This window comes from Amblyomma mixtum, chromosome 1, assembly GCF_055824585.1.
Source record: "Amblyomma mixtum isolate Tamu chromosome 1, ASM5582458v1, whole genome shotgun sequence".
Lineage (NCBI taxonomy): Eukaryota > Metazoa > Arthropoda > Arachnida > Ixodida > Ixodidae > Amblyomma > Amblyomma mixtum.
The window spans coordinates 144,546,679-144,568,771 of NC_143012.1; the positions used below are offsets into that span (position 1 = coordinate 144,546,679).

At 46.9% G+C, this 22,093-nt stretch overlaps 1 protein-coding gene across 2 annotated transcripts in view; it reads right to left on the bottom strand.

The window, feature by feature from the left end:
• Nucleotides 1-16,039: 16,039 nt before the first annotated feature.
• The window catches only part of LOC149367827 (uncharacterized), a 145,273-nt gene continuing 139,219 nt past the window's right edge, over nucleotides 16,040-22,093 (bottom strand). For both annotated transcript variants that reach the window (XM_089557618.1, XM_089557614.1), the window contains exon 10: nucleotides 16,040-16,329. In XM_089557618.1, the coding sequence (XP_089413744.1) occupies nucleotides 16,103-16,329 (227 nt within the window). In that variant the 3' untranslated portion in view covers nucleotides 16,040-16,102. The remainder of the gene's footprint in view (nucleotides 16,330-22,093) is intronic.

Below are 22,093 nucleotides of genomic sequence, written 5' to 3' on the forward strand. Positions count from 1 at the left end.
AGGAAACACGGTACTTGCTGCCAGCAACAGGTGCACTTGTGTCGTTTGTGAAACCAAGATGATGAGATCCGGCAATCAAAAAAGAATGATATTGCAATGGAGCACATACAGACTCCCTGACCATTACAGGTTTTCATAAGTAACTTGCTGCAGTCACGTCTTATGTTATTACCCTTCCTTGCTGTAGCAATTTGCAAAAGATAGGTTCAAAAACTGAAACATCCACTTAATCTAATGTACTATAGGTCAGCCATTTCTCGGCAAATATTTTGAAAATCTGCAGTCAGATTATGTGTGGACAGGAGTAGGCATTAATGCATATTTCTGCCTAATTTAGGGTTTTCCACTAAAAAGACTCCCTGAATAATGATTATCCTTATGAAGTTTTATGCCGCAAGGACATCTGTGGCCAAACAGCGCCACGGCACAAGATGCTTTATATAAAGGCGGGGTCTAAAACCCATTTCCCAAGCGTTTCACCTTGAAAGCGCTTAGCACCAGGCCAAGTGGAAGGTACTACCTGTTGCTTGCTCTGCGGCTACCGAAAGGCACTGGGGATCGAACTCAGTGCCTCCCGCCTGCGAGGTGGATGCTCAAACCTATAGACCGCCACCGTAGCACAAGTCCCTAGAACAAGTGCCAGCCAGGCTCTAATCCTTCGTTTGAATTAGGCACATACTGTCAAATTCTAAGTAGGAGAAGAGAGCGGGCAGGTTTTTCTGCCTCTCAGTAGACAGTTATTTTTTATTTTTTTTGTCACGAGAGACAGAAGACGTTCATATACGCAACCACTTCATCAGTAAAAGAAAACATAGCGCAAAGCACACGAAACGTATATACAGGTACTTCTAAGGCTTTAGCGTCACTGCGCGCACTGTGTCGTCCGAAGAGGTGCTAGTTGTACTCACATTAGACGTCTTGAAACAGTCAGAAATGATTACGCCTGTTTTGCCCTTATATAACTGTCTTCAAGACATCTGCCTTTGTTTTCAAACACGTTTTCTGAAACCTCTAATTCACAACCAAGGTAATTCCCAACATACACACAAGCGGCGGTTGTCTCACCGGCGATACACGAGCACATTGCTACGTATTGGCACGGTACAGAGAACCTACCCACAAAGCACAAAACATCCTACACACATCTTGCCTACACATTTGCCCTTATATGACTGTTTGGAAACATCTGCAGGTAATATGTAATGGAAAAGCGCAGAACGACGGGACAAAACAGGAGACAGGCGCTCACATACAGCTCACTTTATTTCCAAGAAACACGGTTTCTTATCACATCTGCACAACCACACGCGTCACATCCATGTAGACCATGCACTCTAAAAAGACGAAAGTTTTGTAATCATGAAGGTCAATCGGTGTTTAACATGTAAAGTTCCTTCTTTGTCAATGCAACGGACGGCGTGCTAATGCAATGGTCGCTCAGCCTCGCTATAGAAGATGCCTCGATGATTTCTCGGACCAAGTGTTCTTTGTGTTTCGCAGCTGCTGAGTTCAAGCGCAGAGGTTCTTGAGGGGCTGCCTCTGCAATGAATCCCGAAATTTCTACATGCATCCTAGAAATTCGTTTTATGTTCTAATATTCTTTCGTTCATCCATCTACCAGTATGTCCTATGTGTTTTTTTTTTTCCACAGGCCACCGACAACTGATACGTGTGGCCTTCGGTGCACCCCACAATGGAGCTTTGATTCTTTATCATCGACCCCTTGTTGGCCGGATTATCATTCACACGCCTGAAAAGGATTTTCAGTTTTTTAAGGGCAGTAAACACCACATTCACGCAAGCTTTTCGACCATTTCTTTTTAGACGATTAGAAAAGCTATGAATACACGAATTTTCCACTACGTCCCTTCTTTCTTTCCCCTTTTTTTTTTTGGTCCGTCTTTGTTCTCAGGCCTAGCCCGCCACGGCTGCTTTTTTGTCTGTTTGGCTACAGATTCCATCAAGTGCGAGGGGTGCCCCGAAATGCAAAAGCAGTCTGTCTGGCGCAGAAAGCTGACCTCCATTTTGTGAACACGTGACTTTTTTAAAGCCACTGTCAGGCGTAAGTTCAGAATAGCTCTTTCTGTCAGCTTTCTCTTAGCCGATTGAAATGGCAGTGGCGCCTTCTCCCACCTAGTTTCATATGCCCAACAGGTATGCCCTCTTGCAAGCTAAAATCTCATGTCCAAAAACCTCAGAGACCCTAGAAAAAAGAACATCATGACAGACAGTAAGCGAGTACAAAACTTGAGCAAAAGACCCACCCCCTCCATCACTGCTTCCTGAGAATTCAGACCTTGGCAGTCATAAAGGACAAGGTAGTCGTCTACATACCTAAACACTTTTTAACGTTTGTACCTGCGAGACTTATGTTAAGCGACCAATCTTTACAGTCAAATGTAACTGACTGAGAAAAGGCCCCATATACTAACCAATGCATACACTCGTTTTGGCAAATGCACTTTTTCTTCCCGAAGGACATAAGTCGACTTCAGGTACACAGATGGGAGTTCTAAGAACCCATAAATAGACAATCCGTACACGCTTTGAAAACCGACCGCACCGCAAATGTGTATGCATTTTTCAACATACACAATTAATTCGTTCTGAGGAATGGAATAGTATAAGTATTTCACATTAACTGAGCACGCCACAAAGTCACTGCAGTAGTTTTCACTGAAAAGCCTACCTATGTCTACCGAAGATTTTACCGCAAAACGATCATCTATGGTTCGTAGTTTTAGTTTTGCTTGCAAGAACTTAGCAAGCGTTTTTTTTTTGTTATGCACGCCATCCTCAGAAATAAGTTACTATCCTTAAGGGCCAGTCTAGTCTGTGAGTTTTTACGGTGAAAAACACGTTAAATGTTTGCGCGTTGCAAGAGGCCATCATGCTTTAATTTTTTCCGAAGCTCCTCAGCAGCTCACTTTCACTTCCTAACAACTGATGTTTTGTGATCGTCAAAAACGAAGAGAGAGAGAGAGACTCTTTAATGAAGAGCAGAGAATTTAGCCGGCGTTTTAAAAATCGCTGGCATGCTACTCTGCGTAGGGAGGGGAATTTGGCTCCTTGCACAGATCCTTAGGCATTACATTAACGCTCCCTTCTTTGTCAGAGGTATGAAAGCCAGAGAATTTTTTTTTTCAAGTGCTTAACAGTTCCTCCCACTGGCAGGTTTCTCTCGCTGAGATAGTAGCGGCTGACGACCTCGACCCCATCGGAAACATCTTTCACTTCTAGATTCAAGACCTGCCTTGGAAAAGCGTCGCACCGCGTTGCCAGCAGCTCCGGTGTTGTCTTCTTAGGTTGGATGGCAAACTTCGGCACAAGGTTTAACACCTCGCGAACCGGCTCAGGCAGAACCTCAACTCCACAAGTGGGCATCTTGTTCTCACGGTCGTGTCTGGTCGCGTCCCTCCTCTTCTCGCTGAAGCCGGCGCGTAGCATTGAAAAATCTGAGCTCAAGACGAACTCATTCGTCCTGTCTATTCACGCTGGAAAAACCCCGCCCCTGGTGCCAGTCAGTGAGTAACCGCAGGCGAAGGCAGTCCCGTTAAAGTGGGGCTCGATGGTTTAGCAATGGTTTCAGAGTGTTCAAGAATCTTCGTCCATGGCTCTTAGAACGAGCATGCCCTGCAAAGAAAACTAACACTTCTAGCGGTAAAAGCTTCTTTCCGTTGCAGAACAACACGGTCCGTGCTCGGCAGACAGCGTTCACGATGAGGGAAATAAGAGTTTGGAAGTCGAGATTGATACATTGAAAAGAACCCGCAGTACAAGGATATAAATTTTTCAGGGCAGCTGCTTGGGCATGTTGGTTGTTCTTTTGTGATGGAAGAGCGTAAAACGACGGCACATGACAGGAGACGGGCGCTGACTTACAACCACATGGCTCACAGCCGCATCGCTCATCTACTCTAGAAAGGCAAAAAAAAGCTTTGTAATTATGGAGGTGATCACGGTTTCGAATGTAAAGTTCGTTATTTTTTAACGGTGTCTTGTCTTGTTCGTCGTTCTGCGCTGTTCCTTCCGAAATGAATAACTAGCATGTGAAAAGGAAAAGAGAAAATCTGTAAAAAGGAATACTTCTAAAACGCACCACCCAAGTCAAGGTGGACAACACATCTTTAAGTTCAAGCCGCTGACAGCAGAACAGAAGTCAACCAGTTGAGAGTTACAGTTTTGTTAAAAGCATATCATAGAACCTCTTCAATAGTTACGGACTTCAATATACAGGGTGATTTAACTTTCACAGATTGTGCAGCACCGATGTATCTCCCAGAGTTTCTAAAATGCAAAACTGCCACGATTTTAAGAATTCATTAACTACTTTATGCCAGACATCACTTCGTGCATTCCTCTAACCGCCGCAGTGCCTCAGGGGTTTTCGTGTTTGGCTGACGAGCCCGAAAACACTGGATTAAATCCTACCTGCGGCCGCTGCTTTTCAAATGACGGAAAAGCGCAAATCCCAGAGCCCAAGTTAGGCTTTGAAACGCTTAACTCTAAAAAGAGACATACATATGGCAGCCATCGAGCTTAAGGCCGTTATGTAAGGCACAAAAATTATAATATCGCGTCAGCACGTTGCACGAATGTTTACACGTGGCTATTAGACGAGCAGGCAGACCTCTTTAAAGAGCGTACTTTTTACTCGAACTCTGTGTGCTCGAATTGGTTATGCGATAGCTAACATCGCGGTACTAACCGCAAAAAGTCAGCCAAACACTATTTCTCTGATCGGGCTTGACTGCATGTGCCTCCTGAAAGCTGATGCTAACCATGCTACCAGCCTTTCGTGTTTTAAGCGTGAATGGTTTCAACTCCCGTTTCAGCTTCCAGGCCTGTGTCGAGTCGCAGCGTCGCAAGCTTCTCGTTCGTTTTACATATCAATGCGTTTGCACTCAGAACACCAAGCGGCTGGTTGAGAGAATTCCGGTTTCGGTTTCAGGCGCGTGCAGTTTTAATGCTAGCATGCGCTGCGACCTGTCAAGCCCTCATGGCACATTATTTCTCTTCAGTATGGTCTCCCATTGTAATCTACTTTCGGCCCACAAAGTTGCAAAGTTACATTCCGGGAGCTCTTGGCCGGCCGCCAACGTAGCTGCGCCACGGCCTTCGTCAAGCAGTGCCAATCCAGAAAAGACTCCGGGTTCTTTGTGAAGTTAACATTTATTTTGCTCCATATAAACACAAAACCGATACAGTAGCCGTCGTCATTTGGCACATCGCTAAGATGTTTCCGCGCTTCTTGCGACCGTTGTTACTGCAACATGGCTCACAGCAGTGGTTATAGCTACCACCGCCCACCATAAGCTGAAAAATATAAATTGCGAGCAGATGCAGTTGTGATAAACCTTACCCAAAACCTGTGCACACAGGCGAAACGCGTGAAACAAGCGAAATTACAAAGAAGAAAAACATGCTTTTACGAACCTTGCATGCGGAACATTGATGGACCATATACAGTACAAGACATCTACAAATGATTAACAAGCGTTTCACCGTACCTCGACGTTATCCTTCGTGACCCCCCCCCCCCAAAAAAAAAAAAACTGCAAGTGGGCAACTGTGCGTTTTGTTCTACAAATGTTTGGCACCTTGGCGGCTACAACATGGGCTTCCAACCGGCGCTCACATTGTGCTGGAGCCCCGATGACAAATGCGCGGGAGCAGTTAGCATGTCTTCATAGGCGCAGAAGACAATTTCCGGCGCACCAGCTCTAGACATTTGAGCTTTTAGAAAGTCCTAGGAGTTTTCTTGTTCGAACGCTGGTGGCGCCACTGAATAGAGAGTATACCAAATAATCCATTAGGTATTTCCTGGGTCCGGATTTTGCCGAGTGTCCGCTCTTTATAAATTTCTTTTTCTATGGCCCGACTGTGTTGACAACGCCAGGTTTATGCTGCCGCGCAAGAGGCTAAGGCCGCCAGGGAAGGTGAGCGCCAAGCTAAGGCCACAGAAAAATGCTGGCGATCGCTTCGGCGCGACAAGCAGAGCAAGCAGCGACAGATGATGAGCGCACGGCGCATTAGGAAGAAGAAAATCGGCTGAATGTAGCGGCGCGAAAGGCAGCGAAAGACGCCAGAGGGATAGAGCCCAGCTAGAAGAAAACAGGCCGGCAAAGGAGGCGGCACAGCAGTGTGCTACGCCCGTAATCGAACCCATTTTATGCTTGCATCTGCTCTCATTTTCTAGAGAGGTAGTATTCCTTCTATACTAAGAAAACAGCTTTTATGACAACTGACAGATGAGACGCACATTATTTATTATTCTTCTGCTGTTCTTTCTGTGTATGCTGATCTGGGGATTTAGCTATTTGGCGCTGCGATCGCTAGCGCTCCGCACGCCCACTTCTCAATACGCACGCTAGCGGCACTCATTTGGAGATTTGTCTGCGCTGTTTGTTGCGCGATTTTCGTGGCATGGGACTGCTCTGCAGCTTTCCCGTCATAGCAGCTACCATTGATGCTCCGCAGAAAAGTGAACGTTGCTTCTAACTAAAAGTGAGTAAACATTAATTTACATCTTGTGGCGAAAACGCGAAACGAAGCGCCAAGCTCTTACCAGCTGAGCCGTTATTGTTCCAGTTTGAAACCGAGAGTGACTGGTTTAGGACAAACGTTTTCGCGTAGTATATGAGTCAGTATTTTCATGACAAGAAATTTCAAAGCACTATCAGCTAGCCTTGTATATTTCAAAGCGTTGGTGTGCACTGTATGCATTGCAAAAGTGCATTTGCATATCTCTCAGCAGTTGTTATGCAGGTACAACGCAAATTTAACATCGCTTTCTCATGTCATGCTTTGTTTGCTAGGGCTGTCGCTTAGATGCGTATCAGCCCTCTCGATGGAGCTCTATTATTCAAAAGATAGCGTTGAAACAAAGGTATCAAGACTTCCTTGTATATATTGTCACGTAATGGTAACTGCAAATCCGGAGAGCAGGAAGACAGCGAAAATAGCTTTTAACAAAACTCTCTATTTGGGCTGACTTGCGCCCGCAAAAAACTTAATGAGTCGGCGCCGGCGCACCAACAAGCCTGCTCGGCAGTCGTCGAACAGAATGCCCGCCGCTCTCGGCCGGGGTCAATTTAAAGCTTATAGCGAACTTCCGAGATAAAGCGTGCAAAGTTACTAGAGCTTTCTCGGACAACGTAGAATCGGCTGCGCCTGGATGCGATCAATAGAGATAAGTCTGGTCACGTCTTGCATTACAAACAAAGCGACAAAGTGGCGCACCGGCACCCCTGAACAACGGACCAGGACGAATTTTTCTTTCACTACAAAATTACTGAGAAAACTGTATAGCTTTCCCTTCTAGCCGTATGGCTGCGCTCAGGTGTATGTCAGTGAGTAATTACTCCCTTATTACAAATCTACTCCCCTTTGGGCGATTCTGCTAAACTCCTGACCAATCAACAAACACTACAAAAATTTTCGGCATTACAAAGGTTTAGCTTACACTTGGGTTAGACATCAAAACGCTCATGATAAATACCTGTTCAAATTCTAATAGCACATTTCATGTTTTGTGGGTGAGCGCAGACTGCAAAAAATGCAAGTGACTGTCGGCCAAATTGTAAGCACACACAAATTGATCACACTCACTCCTGGTGTGTAACTAGAAAAATTTAGTGGTAGCCTTGCCTCGATGTAAAGCATGGCCTTACATCGCTCGCGAGGAAAGTTATCGGTGTACGGTAAGGAACGGAAAGAGTGCGGAATGAATCGGAAAAAGAAAGGCGAGTTATTGGCCTCATACTTGAAAGCAAGAAGATGAAAATGGTATGGGCACGGTACATAATTTCGAAGGCAAGATATTCAATGGTCCCTTAATTTTCAGGAGTGGACTGCAAGAGACGGAAAAGCTTAGCAAGGGCCGTCACAAAATCTGGTGAACGCATGATGTTGATAAGGGGTGGCAAGACAAGGAAGAGGGCAAGGGCGAGCGCTCCGGCCGACTAGGGTCCCTAGAAATGCTCGCAAGTATTTCTAAGGACCCTAGTCTCGCGACACTGCACGCTTGTTCGTCGTCGTATTCGTGAAATTACCCGGCGCCACCGAGCGATCGTCCCGATCCATTACCTGAATCCTGAAGGATGATGTGACACTGATGAAATGGTCAGCAAGCATAGAACGAGGTGAAATGCTTGCTACCACAGTGAGTGAGGCGATCTCATGAACGGTTGGCCCCAGAGCTTCAGGTCCCGCGGTCGGTCGCCCAGAACCGAAGACCAAGGTTTATGGGGCGCGCGGCCGTCTCTTCTGCGCGGCCGAGTGATGAGGCATTGGCTAATGTGCCCCCAACATGGCAACCCCGAACAAGGATGTTTAATGCTGCCCACAGGAATATATTTACACAGTCAAAGGAGCCACCCCCTGCTCTGATTTCAGCGCTTCTGGTGACAACGAAGCCAAACACAAGGTGGCGATCACTACATATTCCCTCCGGAGATGGTTACAACTTTAGCCTGCACGGCAGTCTCACTGCACGACCGTATCGCGTTCGCATCAATTCTCGAGATTTAGGCGAACTTGCTTCCCCAGGCGGCCCCTGGATTTCAGGCGAAGGAGATGTGGGCAAAGGTCACACGGGCGACGCAAAGGAAGAACTTTGCCGAGAAGTTTCAGCTGTTGATGGCGATGCTCCTGCCTGTTCTGTAATGTTCTGGTCAACTGAAAAAGGCGCCAGATGGCGAGGATTCTTTTACAGAAAGCTGATAGAAGTCTCAATCACATGCGATCGAGGTCGCTTAGCAGGACTGAAGACACGACCACTACAACCAATGCCCTTGACCCACACGCCATCGCCCGGTTCCGGAGGAGTCAGACGGCTTGCACTGAGACAGTGATTATTCTTATTTGTCTGTTTCACCTTGTTCGTAGAATTCTGTGCTTTCAACTCTCCGTGACTTGGCAATGCTGGCAAAAGTCGTTCTGGCGGTCCCGAGATGAGATTTTGCAGTTTTCTCCCCATCAATAATTGTGCTCAAGAGACGCGCGAAATGCAAGATGTGTCTCGCCAAGTGAGAGGAACCATGTGCGGAGGGCAGCTTTTTGCAACTAGGTCCTTCATGGTCCTCACCATGAGCTCGGCCTCTCCATTACTCTGATGGTATCTAGGGCTGCTTATCTCATGACAGAATCCGTAATATCGAGCGAACTTGGCGAAATCTTTGGATACGAACTAAGGTCCGTTGTCCGTCTGCACGACTACTGCAATCCCGAAGCGAGCGAAACAACTCTTCGCAGCAGCAATGACTGCTGGTGGTGACCCAGTGCGACCTCTGAGGAATATGGAGTAGTAATCGACGCTCAGGACGTAATCGCGTCTATTGAACTAGAACAATTTGATTCCTAGGCTTTGCTATGGCCTCTCCAGTGTGGGTGTTGGTCTCAGTGGCTCGGAACGCACGACTCTAGTATCGGCCCATGTGGCACATTGAGTCACCAGATGTTCGACATGCAGGTTGGGCTTTGGTCACCGAACGCACTCTCAGGCGTGTTCCTGCGTGCTGTTCTGGCGCGGTTCGTGTAGCTCTGCGCCTTTCAGACAGGGACACGGTAAGAAATGTTTAGCTTTAGCCGAACGACGCTGTATTTCAAGCAGTTTCGCTGGGCACGCCGGCCGGTGCAATAGAGCGGAGTTGTGACAGGCACGTCCACCTCATCTGCTCGCTCCATGGTGCGAGCAGGCCGAAAGGCGCCATGGCGCCTGTCTGTGAGCAGTTAGCGAAAGGCGTTGTGTGCTTGTGTGCTTTGCCTGTGCTTTGTGTGCTTTGCCTATGGTCTTGTGTGCTTTGCCTAGCGGTGAGTCTCGCATGGTTGCGTGTTCAGTTTTACGGGATGCGAAGTTTTTTGTGACCCCAATAATGCACAACTTATTTCGAGTGATATTCTTTGACTCTTGGGTAAAATACCCGGTCAACTCGAAAAAACATGGGGAAACTAGTCGAAAAAGAGCATTGTCGTATTTTAGTACGAGGACGTAATTTTCAGAACTGCCAGGAAAAAGGTAACTCATGAAAAGCTCAAAAACTAGAAACTTGTGCGTTGCCAGAGTCTGTCGCATTACAAGGTAGTGCACTTTTCAAAACAAGCGCGGAAAATTGTGAGCTAGTAGGACTTTCTAAAGGCTCGAAAACCTGGAGCTTCTGCGCCGAAAATTCTGCGCCTATCAGGTCATGCCAATTGCACACTGAGACGTGAAAAGATTTCGCACTAAAAATTATTGCGTCTACTAGCTGATAAGAGGGGGAAGAGGCCAGAACAGTCATCTAAAAAAATTGGCTGTGGTTTGGAAAATGGCCATCCCAAGTACAATTGCGGAAGCAACGGCGCAGCAATCGCAGCAGCGACGGCACCTCTTTTTTTTTTGATACCTCAAAGGCCCCTGGTATGGGGCATTACATGAGGGATGGGCATGACAGTTAAACAATAATGGTCTTGATGGCGTTCTTAAAATGAATGGCGTTGATGTGATGCACGGCGTCCTGTGGCAGATCATTCCAGTCCCGGGATGACGTGACGAAAAAAGATCGAGAATGAGCGGTAGTTCTTGCGGTGGGGGCGTAGACGGCCTTATGGTGGTTAATACGGCTTGAGAGGCGATAAGGAGGTGATATGACTGATTCTCCTAAAGATGAATGATAAAACATATGAAAGAGGCACAATCGAGAAATTTTTCGTCGCGTTTCAAGGCTGGGTAAGTTAGCTTTAGTTTTAAGGCAGACACACTAGTGTAGTACGAATAGTCAGAATAAATGAAATGGATAGCTCGATTTTGTATTTTTTCTAAGGTTAAAGAGAGGTTAGACTGGTGAGGATCCCATATTGCCGAAGCATATTCTAGTTTAGGACGGACAAAAGTTATGTATGCTAATGATTTGATGGATGGGGTGGCAAAACGTAGATTGCGCCGTATGAAACCAAGGGTACGATTAGCTTCGTTAGCGATGTTCGTGATATGAGATGACCATGTTAGGTTTTGCGTTACAGTAATACCCAGGTACTTACAGGAAGAGACGGACGATACTTCTGAACCGAAAAGAGTGTATTTAGAAAGAGTATGCATCTGCCGACGATGGAATGAGATTAAACATGTTTTGGAAATATTGAGAGACATTAACCAACGTTCGCACCAAGTTTGGATTCGGTTAAGATCTTGTTGAAGAATGCCAGCGTCAGTACCGTTAGTGATTGGGCGGTAAATTACACAATCGTCAGCAAATAAACGGATGGTAGAGGAAATACTGGAAGGAAGATCGTTAATATATATGAGGAAAAGCAAAGGTCCTAGGACTGTACCTTGGGGAACACCTGAAATGACCGGGTTACGTGGAGAAGAATGATTGTTAGCATAGACAAATTGCTCTCTGTTAGTCAAAAAGTTAGAAAGCCATTCTAATACTAACGAATTAAGATTTAGACACGATAACTTTAGTAGCAGTCTTTTATGCGGTACTTTATCGAAAGCTTTTTCGAAATCAAGGAAGAGAGTGTCAGTAGGAACGTTTAAATCAAGGTTGGAGCTTAGGTCATTAATAAAGAGAGCCAATTGGGAGTCACATGAACGTCCTTTCAAAAAGCCATGCTGGTTAGTATGAAAGAATTTTACGGAGACAAGGAATTTGACTATGTGCGAATAAATAATATGTTCCATTAGTTTCGAACAGACGCTTGTGAGGGAAATGGGGCGGTAATTTTTGCATGAAACAGGTGAGCCCTTTTTGGGGACTGGAATGATCTTACCAACTTTCCAATCTTGTGGAAGGACACCTGTTGATATGGACTGCTGAAAGAGGTGGCACAATATTACACTTACATTGTTTTTAGTATTTTTTAGGATTTTAGAATTTATGCCGTCAACACCAGATGAAGAAGTAAGTTTCAATGATTCAATAAGTTTCATGATTCCATTAGCATCAATTGTAATCTGTGGCATAGCTGGGTGGCCGAGAACTGCGAAATCCGGTAAGTCAGCGTCAGGTTCTTTAGTAAAAACTGAAGAAAAAACGTTATTAAGAGCGTGGCTAGATTCGTGTTCCGGCATAAGATTGTTGTCGTCGTCATGTAATGTTAGAGGCTTCGAATGTAATGAGTTCATAGTTTTCCAGAACTTGCGGGGGTTGGTGTGCAACATGGAAGGTAGAACAGACGAGAAATATGTACGTTTAGTTTTGCCTGTTAAAGATAAGTATGTTTTTTCTGCAGAATAATATCTTTCCCATGCAGATGCGGTGTCAAAGCGTTTTGCGGATCGAAAAAGTATTTTCTTTTTGTTTCTGAGGCGTTTCAGCTCTTTGTTGAACCATGGTGACGGTGGTTTTTCGAAGTAATTTTCAAGAATAGGCTTATTGGAGTAAAAACATGGCTTTGTAGCATATTAGCTGTGTTTGCAAACACTGGAAAGCCGGTTAATCTTTTTTAGTAGTAAGATGGGTAACTATTTCCTTTTAAGTAACTTTTAACTATCACACCTAGACAACTGGCTGGAATTAGTGACTTGCAGCTGGTTGTTAGTAATAACCAAATCAGGTTTTAGATTGGCGAGAGCGTGATTATTCTGTGCGCTGTGGGTCGACAAAATTTGGCCGTATTGTGTCAAAATACATGCGCTTTCGAAGAGCATGCAGACAGAGCAACCATTCCAGTCCACGTAACCAATAAAAAAAGCCAAGGGCAAGGTACATAATTTCGAAGGCAAGATATTCAATGGTCCCTTAATTTTCAGGAGTGGACTGCAAGAGACAGAAAAGCTTAGCAAGGGCCGTCACAAAATCTGGTGGACGAGTCAGCCCCGCAGCGGAGGAGTAGGAGGGGGCCCCAGCGCCGCAGCTGTGCGCCATGTGACGTCACTCCTCCTGGAGAATGCACTGCAGGCGCAGTGGCGACGGCACCTCGGAGTCACCCGCGCAGCGGAGGAGTCGGCGGCGCTCCGCGCTGCTCTGACGTCACTCGCTCCTCGCGCATGCGCAGTTGGGGCTCTCCGGGGCTCCGCGAAATCGCTCACACCTAGCGTAGTGTTGCTTCAGCAGCAAAAACTTGAATGAAGATCACTGTCATGCGCATGCCCTCTTTATTGGACAGGTTTGCTTGACGCAGAATTAAACCCCCTGCTGCTGGTGACCTCAGCTCTACTAGTGAGTGTAGGAAACAGCTAGCAAGGGAGAAAATTAATCAGTTCCATCACCCGTACTCCCCCCTTTTCACAATCCCCTGCCTCTTCCCCAGTGGGCGCTATGATTGGCGTCGGCTGCCCTTGCGGACCAGCTAACCGAGCGCAGTGTTCAGCGAAACTCACCTTAACATTTGTTTTTGCAAGCATGACGCTGCATAAGCATTCGCACAAGGTGACGGTTGTAGTTAACATATACCAGGTGTCGCACGCATCATGAACCAGAGCTTTGCAAATCTAACACGCCCCGAATGAGTGCAACCAACCGCATATTTTTCTCGTCGTGTGGCGCAATAATAAATTTCTGCAAAGAGGTTTTTTGTTTCACTTTGTCGTGTTCCTTTCTTTACCTAATATTCATTGACACGGACATATGGTATTATAATATGGGGAGAATCCAGCATTATTTTGTAATAAATTTATCCTAGAAGAGTTGAAGGACAAGTTAGGCATAGGCAAAAATTACATGTACGTAGGCTCTAAGAAAAAAGGCTCACTGTATCATTACCACTATGCATATGATATTTAAAGCAGCTGAGAAATTCAACGCAGACCTACCAGGTGTTTCAGGGAAGACTCAGGAAAGGGACTCGCAAAAATAATTTTTTTCAGTAAAAGTATGGCTTTTTCAGCATAGTATTACCAGTCTTGGCTGACCCCTTAAAACTAGTCATTCATTTTAAGTAGTAAGTTGGTGAACTAATTTCCTAATAGTTATCTTTTCAATTGTTAGAGTCCCACGCCTAGATTCAATGCGAGATTTGTAGCCGGTCATTAGTAATAGCCATATCAGTTTTTATGATTTAGAAAACGCGATTACACTGGTGGTAGTGAAAACTTTTTAATAAGCAAAAGGAGAGTTTGCCGACCAAAAGTGGCCCTTTACACTTGGCGCTGTGGCTCGACAAAATTTGGCTTTTTTTACTGGTTACGTGGACTGGAATGGTTGCTCTGTCTGCATGCTCTTCGAAAGCGCATGTATTTTGACACAATACGGCCAAATTTTGTCGACCCACAGCGCCCAGAATAATCACGCTCTCGCCACTCTAAAACCTGATTTGGTTATTACTAACAACCAGCTACAAGTCACTAATTCCAGCCAGTTGTCTAGGTGTGATAGTTAAAAGTTACTTAAAAGGAAATAGTTACCCATCTTATTACTAAAAAAGATTAATCGGCTTTCCAGTGTTTGCAAACACAGGTAATATGCTACAAAGCCATGTTTTTACTCCAATAAGCCTATTCTTGAAAATTACTTAGTCTTGCTGAAACATCTGGTACAAGGTCGCCGAGCTTATAAGAACGATGATGACTAAGGCAGAGGTCAGAAAGACAAGTATATCCCACCAGTAACGAAGGAGACAGTAAAGAAAGCCTTACTACCAATGCAATAGGGGTAAGCTAGTTGGTGAGCATCATATGACTATAAATGCGTTAAAGGACAGCGGGAAGATTGTGCATTGCGAATGAAGCTTTCCATCTTGATGCGTAATTCCTCTCGAACGTGAAGTCTCGGTCTCTCGCAGGAAATATCTTGCAGCAATCGATGGTCATATACTTCATGACGAAAAACCTTCCTGCGAAATCACTGCTAACCAGTGAGTTTTAGTTAAATTAAATATAGACATCACCGGCACATAAAAACTATAACAGGCTCAAAATGCGATGAAACGTGCTGAAAATCCCTGGATACGAGCCAGATACGAGCCAAATTTACTGTCCAGTTTCATGTACTTATATTCTACAATTTTTTCCCCTATATAAAGCAGGCGCTTCAACATAGGCTGTTGGCGGTTGAAGATTTAATAACGCACCCACGTGCCAGTAGTTAAGGAAGCTTAATAAGAATTAGCCAAACCTCCCCAACATTACTCGGCTTCTAAAGTTAGCACCTAACTCGCTGAGGAAAGAACTAAACCTCAAGATGAAGGATTCATTCTGCCTTATACGCAAGATCAGACCTGAAAGCCTGAGTAGTTTCTTTGGATGAACGTCGCCTCTAATCGATATCTTCAGTTGATAGCTTCGATGGCCAAATGTTGTGCCATCGAGCTGCCGTCGCTTCCTTCGCAAACGTGCGCAGTTGCCTGCGGTCTGCAAACTTGTGTCACGAAAAGAAGCCCCGACGAAAAGCCTAGGAATTTAGAGTGTTCATTCCTGCTCTTCTGCCGGGGAGTGTCCACTTGCTAGCAGCAATGAGTAAAATTGGAGGAGACGCTTAAGCTCCGCGTTACGGGCATTACGCCATAGCGTAATGGGTTAAACCACATATATGCAGAACGTCATTCTCTACAGGTCTTCACATATCCTCCAGGCGCAGTGATGCAGCGGTTAAGTGAGGAGCCATTGCCCTGCGATCGCGGCTGCGTCCAGAGGTGTGCCTTGTGTGGCCCAGGTTGCTCTTCCCGAGTGACCAATCATTAATTTAGCTGGCACCTGCCACAGTAGGCAGTTTACTCACTATCCGGCGACCAGGCTGTGATGACGCCCCACGGTCACGTGGCCTACGGGGCCCCCTAGCTTCCTGGGTTGCTCTCTTGGCACCAGCTTCCAGAGCCAAGCTTGTGACTTTTAGCTCACCACAAAATATCAACAGGCCGGAGTACCGGGCCTTTAACACTACATATCGCGTTAAAACAATTAATCGCGATCATTCATCGATCTTGCTTCGCCGTGATTACTGATCGACAGCACAAGTTTTGCGCAAAACTTTTCGACAGAAGTGAAGAAGATTACAAGAAACAAAATTGTATCTTTCGTTTTCTCCCATAATGATTTGAATTCATAACTGTTACGAAGCGACAGAGAACAATGCTGACAAATATAACTGTAGCCAGTTTCTTCTCAGATAACGCAGCTGTAATGCAGTTTTATTTGTTTTTCTGGGCAACCTCGATGCGATTAGTTTTAAATGGCGACTGACTACTCTCGAGCAGCCCGTCTTCCTGTTTCGTGCAAAGGCGCACGCGGGCACCAGTTCTCGTCTCGCAGATCGCTTGGTCCGCGCTTCGCCGACTCCGTCACAGTCTGTTGTGCTCCAGTGAGGGCGCCGGCCAGCGCTGCTCGGTTAATTTTGGCGCTGTCGGTCTTCGGCAACGAGTCCATGAAGAAGACACCACCGTAGAGATGCTTATGAATGGCGAGGTTTCCTGCAGGTACAGAAATAAAAAAAAACAATTCTAGAGCACGTGATGTCTCCAGAAGCTCATAACATCAAACTTAAAAGTCAGTGGGCCATTATTTACCACTACAGTACTTTTATTATTACCGCGATAGCGTTAAGTGTCGCAGAGCGACACTTAACGCACCTCGCCGGCACTGGCGTGTCTAGTAAAGCAGGTTGTCCATCTGCCACGGCGGGCAGGTGCCCACCGGGTTATGAGCGACCTGGTTCCCGTGGCAAGTGGCAATAAAATTAATTCAAATAAAGGCTATGCAGCTGCTGTCTGCCCACCTGCCCCGGCCGGTGGTACTTCAAACAGATCCACCGGCGGTAATTGTGAGACCAAGGTGGCAGTTACCGAGCTCAGGCAAGGCTCAAGAGGGGCCCGACTTCGAGGATGACGATGAGGAAGGCACCAGCAGGCTGGGTCTCAAGAAGCAGAGGTACATTCCTCCCGAGAGAGGCATACGGCGTATGCACAGACCCGGACGGAGCTGCGGCGTTTTAATGCGAGAGCATTAGAGGTCCCGTACTCTAGAAAAGCCGGCTTCCGTCCTTACGTTTGTCCGTGTCACGTAAGAGCCGGCAACCCACCTGCCACCACCTGCGCACCATGGCAGGTGGCAATAAATTAATTTAAACAAATGCAGTCCAATTGCCGGCCACCTCCCGTGGCACTGCGCATCAAGTCATTCGTTGAGAGACTGCCTCCCTAAGAATCATCTGCGCAACAATGAGCCTTACGGGAGCTCGGAAAAACCAATCTGGGACTCCCCAGCCACACTGATGGCTGTGTTTGAATACCTACCGGGCCAGTGGCGCATAGCTTAAACGCTCCACCACTGCGCCAGGAGCGGTATAAGTACTCCCCACGGTCTATGAGCGTAAAGTAGAGAATGACACTCTGCATATGCCGAAGGGAGGGTGATAGTAAGTGCAGAAAAAGTCCAGAAAATCAACTTTCAATTTTTTTTTCTCCATTTGAAGTACCAAACATTCTTAAATGCTCCAAAACAGCCCTTGCAGCTCGCCCCGCCTCCCTAAAAATCATCGCGATAGCGGGGCAGCGACGGCCACTTTGGTCTTCATCACGCTACAAATCACAAGCGCCACAAAGAACTCTGAGATGCAATTTGCCATATGTGCCAATCGCGCAGGCTGCAGACTAGGAACAAGCAGCCAACGCAGTCGTCTACTTCTAGGGTCCAGAGGAGAAACACATGCTCGTACCACCAAAACTTCAGGTGTGCATGTCAAGCGTACCGCCGATATGTACACGCCTGAGCCAAGGAGCTGATCTGTGACTACCACGTGACTCAAACAGCCAATCCCCGTGCGACTTTTGCTTTGCGATAGCACCGCTTGCTTGTACTTTTCCTCAGAGCAATGCGGCATTTCCGCCGACGGAAGCTTCGATCAGTTCTGGTCACAGCGATACCAAGGTGACGGTGCTCCTCCTCGCTAAGGTGCGGGATCGCCGATGCGCCGAGATCCTCAGAAGCACGATTCGCTCACAAGTTTTGACGACCGCACATAAAAAAAAACATAACTGCTGAAACTACTGCTGCCTAATTTCCAATGATTTCACGTCTCTACACATGTCAAGAGCAGACCATTACGACGAAAAATAAACTGTAGAATCGAAAATTTTGTCGGCAATACCTATTTTATTTTCTGCTTTTTTCTTGAAGATTCGCAGGCTTAAGTGTCAAATTGTAGGCTCATTTAACGAATCCTCGTGTTTACAGAATAAAAGTCATATGGACACGTTTTATACTACAACTTGCACTGAACTTAATACTTCTTTCTCTTTTCCTTCCTTTATACCAATTCCTGGCTGTAGAGTGGACAACCTGGAATAGCCTGACTAACTTGGATCTCTCTCCTTTCTTCTGTCTATGGTTCTCTCTCTCTCTCTGAGGTCTTAAATTATCGTGCCGGCCCTTTTTTTTCCCCATTGTATCTAGTCATTCGGGAAGCTACCCAGAGGTGAAGTGCTTGCATCGCGTGTCTCGCCTAAGGTAATTATTCTACTTTTCAGCGAAAATGCATTGATAAAATATTAACGCTTAAACCATATGGTCTGATTCGACTGCAGATTCGTGTCAGGAGAGACGAAACAACCCGGACCAAACTGTAGTCATAAACCGGCTGTTTGACGTAGTGATGGGGAGGTCAAGGGCACACTTAATAATTTTGCGAAGGATGACCTCAAGCGCATCCTCCTCTTGTTTTTGTAGGTGGAGAAAAGGAGTCTAAAAGAGAATTCGACTGGTTACAAAGGCGTTTGCCAGCCGCAAGGCATCCTTACATCGTGACCCCCCGCGTTTGTTAGAAACCCGGCGGACCATGAGGCCCGCGTGGTCCCCCACCTTACGGAGTTTGGCCAATATAGTGTCTGGCCGTCTGTGTTTGTGGATATAGAGTCCGAGTACCCGTATCTAGTCAGTTTCGCGTACGGGACCACTCTCAAGAGAAAGAGAGATTTTAGGTGTGCATTCTTGTAAAGGACGGAGGTGCACAAATTCCGATTTTTGAGGGGAACATTGAAGACCGCAGCGGCGGGCGTAGCGGTTTACTATCGTCGCCGATGCTTGCAGGCCGGCTTCAATGTCTCCTGTGCTGTCCTGCGTGGCCCACATGGTGATGTCATCGGCGTACAGGGCCTGCTGCACGCCAGAAACACCACCCAGCTGGGCACTGTTTCAAGAGGGCAGTTATGCGCCTTTCCTTTGCTTTCCAAGCTGCCGCTCCATTGGTTTCGTAGCTTAAAGTGCGATTGATGTGTCCAGTGTTCCACGCGTCCAGTGTTCCATGCATTCCGCTGAAACAGTGGACACCGTAGTCGCGCTTTAAGCTACGAAACCAATCGAGCGGGAGCTTGGAAAGTAAAGGAAAGGCGCATAACTGCCCTCTTGGAACAGTGGACACCTGTCGTGCTTTAAGCTGCGTGGCGGTAGTGACAGTTGTGCGCTGCATGCGTTCTTATTGACAATGTTGTGACAGAAACGCGACACTGAAGCCATGGGCCGTCGGCGTTCATTGTGTTCATTGGCGTTGGTATTGAAAACGTTTTATACTCCGATAATTTTTAAGGAAAGAAAGTGGCTCCCTGGGTGAATCGCGCTTATAGGTACGTGGGGTGATGAAGGAAGGAAGGGAAAACTTTATTTTCACTTATGCTTTTTCCTGCGGTTTGGGGGCATCTTCAGAGACGTCTTGGTTCTATCCCCAGGAGCCTTCGCTGTGGAGGTCGTCCGCCTCGGATCAGTGGCCGGTTGCCCTCTGTCCAGGGCTCCGCTGGCCACTGCCGCCCGTTGAGCTCGCTGTACCAGACCTTGTTGGTCTTCACAGCGGTCGCTGGACAGCAGAGTCTCCCATTGCACCGCACTCGGGTTTTGCATTTTGGGGGACCACGTCTATGTTTTGGCAGGCCCATGTGATGTGATATAGACTAGGTTTCTCGTCGCACCAGGGACATTTGTCCGCGTATATCGTAGGGTGCATTTTGTTTAGTATATGTAGGTTTGGGAAAGAGCCTGTTTGTAATTGTCTCCAAGTGACAGCTTCCTCTCTCCTGAGAGATTTGTGCGGCGGGGCATATCGCATTCTTCTGCCTCTATAGATTAGTAGTATGGCCGAGTATTCCTTGGGTGCTGGCGCGAGTTCCATGGTCTCGTCGGATCCTCGGAAAGTAATGTATCCTCGAGCTATCCTGTCGGCCTCTTGGTTCCCTGCCACCCCCGTGTGCACCGGTACCCACATAATTTTGTGTGGGATCTTGTCGTTTTGTCCTTCCGGGTTTTTAATTCTTTCGCTCGCTGCGAGGAGTATACGGATCGCGTGACGACCTGTCCGGCCATTCATGTAATTTCGGCAGGCTGTTTTAGAGTCCGTGAGTATTGTTAGCGACCACCCGGTTCTATAGCCCTCCGCCACCGCTAGACCAACGGCTACTTCCTCGGACTCTGCAGCTGTGCAGCCTCGGCGAGACGCGTAGTTCATTTCGCGTAAAGGCGAATCGACAACCGCCGCCACAGCGATTTTGGTATCTCCTCCTCTCTAAGACGCGTCTGCATACACGGTCGGGGCTTGAGGAGCGTACGTTTTCTCGATGAATTCAGCCCTCGTTTCTCTTCTGCCTCGATGGAGGTTGGGATCCATGTTTCTTGGTATTGGCGCTACCTTGAGGGTCTTGGGAAGCTCGTCGGGGATGGTTTCCGTCCGGTTTTGCTTGCCTCTCCAGGCTCTCAGCAGTTCCGATTTCTCGGTGGAGCATGCGAGTCCTCTTTCTGCGAGGTATTGCTCTACACAAGAGGCCGCTTGCTGTAGCCTTTCTTCCTTCTCTCCGAGACAGCCCGTATTTGTCCAGACTGTTATATCGTCAGCATACATGGCATGCCTGATGCCTTCGATGTTCTCTAGTTTTCGAGCTAGGCCTATCATAGCCATGTTGAAGAGTAGGGGTGAGATAACTGACCCTTGGGGTGTTCCCTTGTTTGGAGTGCAAATTTTGTCCGATCGAAGGTCTCCTATGCCGATGGTGGCAGTTCTATCGGACAGGAAGGCTTTGACGAAGCCGTGTATTCTGCGTCCGCAATCCAGGTTGCCTAGGCATGTAAGGATCGCTTCATGGCTGACGTTATCGAATGCCCCCTTGATGTCCAGGGCCATTATGGAATTTTCTCCTGTCCGAGGTACGTTTCGCAGCACATCTTGTATTTGGACGAGAATGTCCTGCGTCGAGAGGTTTGCTCTGAAGCCGAAGATGGTATGTGGTACACAGTCGTTATCTTCCATGTAATTTTGCAGTCTTAAAGTTACCACCCGTTCGTAAAGCTTGCCAAGGCACGACGTTAGGGATATGGGCCTGAGGTTCTCAATTTGTAGCTTTCTACCAGGTTTAGCTATCATTATTACTTCGGCGTGTTTCCAATCTTCGGGAACCGTTTCCGCCTCCCAATGTTTGTTGAGAAAGCTGACGAGCTCGCGTATGAGGTCGTCGCTCAGGTTGCGGATTAGGGCTTTCTCGATTCTGCCCGCTCCGGCTGCCGTGTTTCTGATGGTGTTTCTTATGGCCGCGTAAACCTCTTTCACAGTTATGGGGCGGTCTAGGTTCTCGTTTTCGGCTCCTCGATACGTTCCTTGGTATCGCGGTGGGTTGTGGTCGCCGAAAGATTTTTCTCGTGCCTTCTCCAGTAGGGCGATGTCTGATCCCTCGAAGCAGTGGATGAACCTGTGGACGGCTTTATTGCTTTCTGACTTTATTTTGGTCGGATCGATTTGTGCTCTTAAGAGATTCCAGGTTCTGGCCGTGCCTAGAGTTCCCCTAAGCGAGTCGTTCAGTTGTTCCCAATTTTGTTTCGCGAGTTGCATCGCGTATTCTTCCGCCTTTGCCGTAATTTCTGCTACCTTTAGTTTCAGTTTCCTGTTGTGTTTTTGCTTCCGCCATATTTTGGTGAGACTGCGTCTCGCTTCCTATAGTCTGAGGAGGCGTGTGTCTACTTCGCTCACGCTATTCCCGATTCTCGTGGGGGTCGCAGGATCTGTGATTAGACTGCAGCCAAAGTATTTCCTACTTCCACTAGTCTTCTTCTCTTGATGTCTTGTTTCAGGTATCCCCAACTCCTGTCCATGGCGTTCAAATCTCCTTCAATGATTAGCGCATTTTCTTTGGACAGCTTGTGCGCTCCTTAAAACAGTTCGAAGATTTTGGCTTTTCTTTGTCTCGGCGGGCTGTAGACGTTCAG